Source organism: Kogia breviceps, chromosome 1 (assembly GCF_026419965.1).
Source record: "Kogia breviceps isolate mKogBre1 chromosome 1, mKogBre1 haplotype 1, whole genome shotgun sequence".
NCBI classification, from domain to species: Eukaryota; Metazoa; Chordata; class Mammalia; order Artiodactyla; family Physeteridae; genus Kogia; species Kogia breviceps.
In genome coordinates, this window is record NC_081310.1 from 101,583,108 (window position 1) to 101,591,109 (window position 8,002).

General features: G+C 41.6%; 1 protein-coding gene across 2 annotated transcripts in view; it reads left to right on the forward strand.

Annotated features, from left to right (window-relative positions):
- The window catches only part of SLC44A3 (solute carrier family 44 member 3), an 80,754-nt gene extending 73,790 nt beyond the window's left edge, over positions 1-6,964 (forward strand). Inside the window, exons 13-15 of one of the 2 annotated variants that reach the window (XM_059070183.2) lie at positions 2,867-3,004; positions 5,306-5,542; positions 6,629-6,964. In XM_059070183.2, the coding sequence (XP_058926166.1) occupies positions 2,867-3,004; positions 5,306-5,542; positions 6,629-6,727 (474 nt within the window). In that variant the 3' untranslated portion in view covers positions 6,728-6,964. The remainder of the gene's footprint in view (positions 1-2,866; positions 3,005-5,305; positions 5,543-6,628) is intronic. The other variant, XM_067036956.1, reaches the window with a different exon arrangement.
- The last annotated feature ends 1,038 nt before the right edge of the window (positions 6,965-8,002 follow it).

Consider the following 8,002-nt stretch of genomic DNA (forward strand, 5'->3'; position numbering starts at 1 on the left):
TCTGTTCTTTAATCCTCCCAACAACCCTTTGCAGTAGGTGCTATAACTCACTTTACAGATCAGGACATTGAAGTCTGAGAGGGGTTAAATCATTTGCCCAAGACCGACAGCCAATTGATGGTAAGAACTAGGATTTGAGGGACTTCCCTGGTGGCGCAGTGGTTAAGAGTCCGCCTGCCAATGCAGGGGACATGGGTTCGAGCCCTGGTCCAGGAAGATCCCACATGCCGCGGAGCAACTAAGCCTGTGCGCCACAAATACTGAGCCTGAGCTTTAGAGCCTGCGAGCCACAACCACTGAGGCCATGTGCTGCAACTACTGAAGCCCACGCACCCAGAGCCTGTGCTCTGCAACAAGAGAAGCCACGACAATAAGAAGCCCACGCACCACAACGAAGAGCCCCCGCTCACCGCAACTAGAGAAAGCCTGCACACAGCAACAAAGACCCAACACAGCCAAAAATCAATCAATCAATCAAAATTTAAAAAAAAAAAGAACTAGGATTGGAACCCAGAGACTGGCTACAGGGCCTGTGCTTACCTTAACCACCATGCTTTTATTTTTATTTTTATTTTTTTGGGGTGTGGTACGCGGGCCTGTCACCGCTGTGGCCTCTCCCGTTGAGGAGCACAGACTCCGGACGCGCAGGCTCAGCGGCCACGGCCCACGGGCCCAGCCGCTTCGGGGCACGTGGGATCTTCCCGGACCGGGGCACGAACCCGCGTCCCCTGCATCGGCAGGCGGACTCCCAACCACTGCGCCACCAGGGAAGCCCACCACCATGCTTTTAAATAGCCTTCTGTTCTAATTAAAGTGGCTAGTGTCATGTCCATAAAGTTAGAATGAAAAAAAAAAAGTTCCCTGATTTTCCAGAGCACCTGGGGCAATGGTTTGACCTTGGTTTGCAGTCTGTACCTACCCACCCTGCACATGTGTCCCCAGGATGTGAGCTGGTAGTCAGGGCTCTGAGAACCTTAGATGATCAAAGATGCTTGATCAAATAATGAGCAATGAGTTTCCACATCCCCACTCAAGACTTAAGTCCACCAACAGCCAGTTTGGGATATTAAAAGCAATTTCACATGCATTCTACATAAGTCAGAAATCAAAAGTTCTTATGGAATACCATTAAGGCATTTCTGCAGGGACCTCATCTGACACCTGACTGAGCATATCCCCTCTGAGGCAAGCAGGGTGCCCTGTGTGGGGAGGTGAATACCCAGGCTTTCATCTTTAAGACCCAAATATTCCTCTCTAGTTGGCCTTGGGGAAGAGGGGGTTACCAAGAGAGGGTCAGTTAATTCCACGGCCTTAGTCTCCTTCTCCTCTGTAACTCACCTTGCTTAAGACCTGCATCACTGGGGCTAAATTACTGCAGTAGACTCCAAATTGGTTTCTTTACAATGTTTTTGAATGAGTGTATGAAAGGATTAGTTTTATATCATGAGTTAAAAAAACTTTCATCCTCTAAGCCAAAAGGCAAGGCAAAACCCAAGCAGGTAGCATTCCAGTGTATTTTCCCAGGGAAGTTATAAATTGTAAACTGCAGTGCAAGTAGCATTTTAAAGATTTCAAGGGAAATGTAAGAAATAGATGGTTTTGAAATTATCGTATAGTTATAAGGAAAAGGTATTTTGGAAAAATTACCAAAGAAATCTTCTTATGTGAATACATATACCCACTTGTCCTCTTTGACTTAGTAATCTCATTTCTGGAAATTTATCCTTAAGAAATTATCCAAAATCAGGAAATTAAGATGTTCATTGCATAGTTGTTTATAATAGCAAAATATTTGAAATAGTCTATATATGCCCTAGCTACACATACACACACCCCTGATAAAATATGTATTTATTAAAAATTAAAATTATAAATAAGCTATGGAGCAACATGAAAATGCTTATTTTTCTGTATAAAGGAAAATAAGTCAGAAATATAACAATGACACTGAACCATTTAAATTGTATACCTTTTCATTTCTAGAATTTCTACTCCGTTTGTTTTCTACACTGCCTCTTCATTTGTTTATACCGTGCTGTTCATTCTTTATGGTCACTCTTCCTTCTATTATCTCCTTAACATCTTAAACATACTTCTTTGAATGCTTTATTTCAGATTGTTCTCAAGTTGCAGATTCTTTTGTTTGACGTGCTGTTTATTTCCTTGAGTCACCTGTACATTTTTCCTGTGAAGCCTTCTTCATCTTCTTCAAGGATGGTTGTCTGTGGGCCTCCACCATTCCCTGGCCTGGGGGGATGTGGTTTTGCTCTGCCTATGGCCAGACCCTAGTAATTTCAATGGTCCTAGGCAGATGTTGCATTTCTTTACCACTTTCCTGGAATGGCTGATTGAGTTTGACTATAAATTCTGTATTTATGCAGACAGCTCAGTTTCCTGGCCTGGGCCTGAGCGTTGTTTCTTAGCCCCAAGGCGTTAAGTCCCCAGCCCCTCACTCCTAAAGTCTTTACTGATTCCCTGCCCATTGAGTCTTTGGGTTCAGCGCTCACCATTAGCTAGGGTCTGCTTTGCTTCTAGCACCTAAAGTTCTATCCCTCCCCTCAAACTCTGCTATGCATTAAGATAGTTATGCTTTACGCATCATTTCCATGTTTCTGGTGGTGATGCTCAATCCACCATACTGACCAGAAATACTTATCTTTTCCATTTATTACAATTATGTGAAAATATATGTGTATATATTCCAGAGACTGGAAGGGACTTTGAAAATGAGATGACCTGTTATGGGTAGAGATAGTGGGTTAATAGTAACTATTTTCCTCTATTTTGCAAATATTCTGCATTGGCATTATATTGTCTTTACAACAGTAAGACTCATCATCTTTTTAACTATTGTCTTTTGTTTCAGAATGCATACACTACAACTGCCATTAATGGGACAGATTTTTGTACATCAGCAAAAGATGCACTCAAACTCTTATCCAAGAATTCAAGTCATTTTACATCTGTTAACTGCTTTGGAGACTTCGTAATTTTTCTGGGAAAGGTGAGATGTCTTCACTAAAATAATAAAGGAACTTGGGATCCAAAAATTAAGCCATACAACAAGACTGTGAAGGAGAACTGCTGTTTCCTGAGTGCTTACTCTGTGGTAGATGCTGTGCCTCATCCTTTCATTTAATCCTCAATCCTGTGAAGTAACTGTGTTTCGCAGATAAGGAAACTAAGGTTTAATAGCTTGTCCAGGATTCCACAATAGGTAGAGCCAGGATTCGAATCCTAGTCTTACTCTTAGCTATGATCATTTCTTTCTACTATTCTGAATCCTGCTTTCTCATATCTAAAATGAAAATGCTACTAACCTCAGAAAATGAATGTTTTATAGGGGTTGTTTGTCATAAAAATATATGGAAATAGTATTGAAACCTGATGATTTTAAGAGCATTGAATCCATAAATATAAAGATAGAATGGTTAGGGCTTCCCTGGTGGCGCAGTGGTTGAGAGTCCGCCTGCCGATGCAGGGGACACGGGTTCGTGTCCCGGTCTGGGAAGATCCCACATGCCGCGGAGCGGCTAGGCCCGTGAGCCATGGCCGCTGAGCCTGCGCGTCCGGAGCCTGTGCTCCGCAACGGGAGAGGCCACAGCAGTGGGAGGCCCGCGTACCGGGAAAAAAAAAAAAAGATAGAATGGTTAATGTCCCAAACGGAGCCAGTTACATTTCTGCTGCCATCTTTTTCCAAGGAGTTGTTATGTAGTCTTGTGGAAACCTCATTTTTCCTATCTGTGAACTAAAGATAACACATCCCCTTTCTGGGTTACAGGGAAGAATCCCTAAAAGAGTGATAAAAGTGGTGCTCCAGCCCCTACTTGACCATGCCTCAAGTTGAAGGTTCTTTATACTGTGCTAGCATGTCTCTTTCCGTGTCACCCACTGGGCTTAATTCTACACACCTGTTTGATCCTATTTCCAGTTGACTGCCCTTCAAATTCTTGACCACAGATGTCCTGACCCTCCCTCCACATTTTCCCTCTTCTAAGCTAGACATCCTTGATTCTTCCAGCCAGTCCTCCACATAGGACACGAATACGGGGACACTCATGGTGCCCTAAAATGAACAAGATATCAGTCTCCAGTTGTGCCAATTCCAAATATGGGGACTCCTGGCTCCTTGTTTAGCATTTTGTGTTTCTGTGGCATTTGGTGTATATCTCTGGTGCATTACTATCATGGTTAGCTGTCAGTAACAAGTTAGAACATGCATGGACTTCACAGGTGTGTGTTAATTGCACATATATTTTAAGGCACAGCTGGGCCCCAGAGACTTTTCATGGGACAGTAGCTCTAGAAGAACAAACTGATTATGCCTTTCAAAACAGCCTAATAATCTAAGTTGTAGTTGTATCTAAGTGGTATTGTTTACGTTAGCTTGGTAGGATTGTGGCTGATATATTTTGTAATAACTACTTCCAAAAATTTTTGGAAGGTTTCATTTTTTCTCTTTTATAAATTTATTTATTTATTTTATTTATTTTGGCTGCGTTGGGTCCTCCTTGCTGCGTGTGGGTTTTCTCTAGTTGCGGTGAGTGGGAGCTACTCTTCTAGAACAGACTTGTATTTTATTTTAGGCAGTAATTCATTTTCCTATACTTCCCAAAAGGAATGCATCATTGCTGATTTTTTTTTTTTTTTAATGAAGTGGCATGCAGACATTCGCGTCCATCTTTATGGATATCCAAGTGCAGTGCGGGCTCCAGAGGGGCTCCAATTTGTCCGTTAAACAGTTAGGTACATCATGGCCTGTAAGCATATTCCTGGAAATATAATAATTACATGTACCAAAAGCCTATTATCCTATTATCTCCCTACACCAGCACTGGAAAGCCCATCCACTTTAATCCCCAGGGGAAAAATACTCACATATTAAACTACAGTATATCCACTCACTGGATTATTGTGCTGTTGTTTTCAAAAAGAGCATTTATTAAAAAATTTTTTTTAAGGAAGATGCTTTTTGTAGCGTTTAGTGAAAAAAACACGAAAAATTTCGTGAGGTACCGTTACCTCTGCATAAATACAAAAACTGGGCACAGATCAAATGAAAGTATATGTACTCTCCTCATCCTCCAAATTAGCTGGGTTTTCTTTTGGTATCATAGCTTTTCATTTTTCTTCTTCCTATTTCATTGTACCCAACTTTCTGACGAGCACTCTTTACAGTAAGGCACATACACTCCCACACATGCACATACATGAAAACTATTGCTTATACCTGACAAATGTCTTTTCTAAAATACCCTAACCAACCAACTTATAAACATTTTCAACAAACTCTTGTTCTGGACAGGTGCTAGTGGTGTGTTTCACAGTTTTTGGAGGACTGATGGCATTTAACTACCACCGTGTGCTTCAGGTGTGGGCAACCCCACTCCTATTGGTTGCTTTTTTTGCCTACTTAGTAGCCCATAGTTTTTTATCTATGTTTGAAACTGTGCTGGATGCACTTTTCCTGTGTTTTGCTGTTGATCTGGAAACAAATGATGGATCATCAGAAAAGCCCTACTTTATGGACCAAGAGTATTTGGTAAGTAAACATCTCATTTCCTGTTTTAGACTCCATCCTCACAATCTCAGAAGCGTTGAAGACTCACACATAAAGGAGGCTGGTTCCCAGCTTATTTTCGCTTCCGGAGGGCCACGTGACCCAGATGCCCTGAGTGAGATTTGGGCTGTATATTCTGAGGTTTATCCCACCTCCCTTATTGAAACCTCCCTGGAAAGAAGTGAAGCTGAGCAATTATCACTAAGCAAATGACCCAGGGTAGGAGGGTCTGGGTGGAGTAGCAGTGCAAGTCCCCTTTGGTGCTAATGGCTTGGTCTGGCCTTTTGGATGGTCTGGAGGTTTCACAGCTGATCTTTTTCTAAGGCATTTTTGCATCCCCAAGCATCATGTCATACCCGTTGTATTTTAGGGAACACCCACTCCAGCGCAGACCAATCACCTTCAGCGCCAGTATGACGGATCTGCAATTCTGAGGCCCTTTATTAACCACAGCACACAATGTTGAGAAATGTCACACCCTCATTAGAGCCCCCGTACTGCTATCTGGAAATAGCAGCAGCTGTTTCCAACAGCTTTTGCAACAGTTGTTGCTGATTTGCCTTATCCTGTGTAGACAGGCATATTTTAACAGCTGAATGAAGTCTCTCATCTCTTTCTGTTGTCTAGGTCAAGTGACATTTTAACAATTTTCTTTCATTCTATTACCCTAAAACCTAGGCCCTTTTGCTTTTAAACAGAGCATGCAAAGCACTCCTTAGTCCGGCCAGGCACTGAAGTTTAACAAGCACTTTTACAGTTTTATAATTAAGTGTATCCTCATTCTTTTCCAAATAAAACATAAAAATACAGTAGCACTTTAACATATTTGGTATGTACTCCAAAGAAAATATTTCTGATGGTGGTAGGAAGCTAACTAGGTCTTCTTTCTCCAATTTACACTTTCCTGATTAAAAATCTACTTTGAAATCTACCCCCCCCCCAAGATATTTTAGTTCAACAAAGGGAAAACTTTAAGGATTAAATTCCCCAAAATGATATGGCCAAGTAAATGATTGCCAATCTGTGCAGATACAGAACACTGGTCTAACTCATTCTTTTGTTTTTCAGAGTTTTATAAAAAGGATCAACAAATTAAACAATGCAAGGGCACAGAGAGACAAGAACTCATTAACGAATGAAGAGGGAACAGAACTCCGGCCTTTGTAAGATAAGCGCCCATCAGGTATTTGTACCTGGAAAAAGTTTCCTTCTCCTAAGAGCCTTGCGCAGAATAAATGATAGGGCCTGATGTGGACCCCATTCTTCCTCACTGTTTTTGTCCCCACTATTTGACCACATTACAATACTAGAACCATAAAATTATACAACCTTTTTTGTACCAACTGGAACTGAAAAACCTTTTAACAACATGTTTATGTAGTCAATTAAAAAGCACATTATATGTAAAAACTAATTTAAAGGACAATTCCTCACTCACAACCAATAAACCTTAGCAAAAATCTCTGGAATGTTGCCCTAGTACAGAGGACTTTCCCCTACACTTCCACTCCGGGAAATGTGCTAAATATGTTATAGCTTTTCAAAGTACAATTCTTAGATTTAGGGACAATTGAAACCAAAAGTGTAAAAGGAACTACCACCTGATGGGCGCGTTACAGAACGGGCAGAAGATTAACCAGATGTGAAAAGTTAAATTTTCTTAAAAGTACAAGGCTAAGTCTTACAAATTAGCAGACGTTCCGCAGGAGCGGTTTTCAACCACAGCCCCACCTGAGATTGCCCGGAGGAAGGTTTAAAGTCCTTCTGCCTGGACCCCATTCCCAGATTTAGATTCAGTGGTGGGTCAGAGGAAAGGGCCACGGTGGGCGTGCATTGGCGGCTTTTCCTTTTTAAAGCTTTAAACAAATAGGAACATCTAACGTGTTGATTGGCAGCCTCATTTCAACTAGATAACAACAGGTAAACTGAATTACTAACCCTCCTAACAGGACGGACGCCCAATCTGGCTTATTTGGCAGGGCAAGCCATGCAATGTAAGGTTTCCCTAAACCCCTCTTCCTGGAGGGCAGGAAACAGCATGCTAGCTCAGGTCTCCTTTAACAAATGCAAATTACAACTTTTTTCTCAAACAAGATTATTAGTTGAGATCTGACAGTCTCCTTTAGGAAAAGGATTTACAACAGAGCAGTTTCGCCAAGGCATTAACCTTAGTCATTGCAGCACGAGGAGCAAGTCAACTGTGCTTTTGTGGGCTCATCAAACACCCCTATGTCCTCATTATCTGCCTAAGCAAAAAACAAGCAGGCACATTTCACCCCCAAGGCCTAATAGAACCAGTGCTATCAGAGGAAATCACTTGTCAAAGTGTGTTAGCGATTGAATTTTTTATCATTACAACACTTAGCTGTTTGTTTGACCTCCTCTAGATCATAACTGAAGGTTAGGTTTTGCTAACACTTCCTACTGTAAATCCTAGTTCAT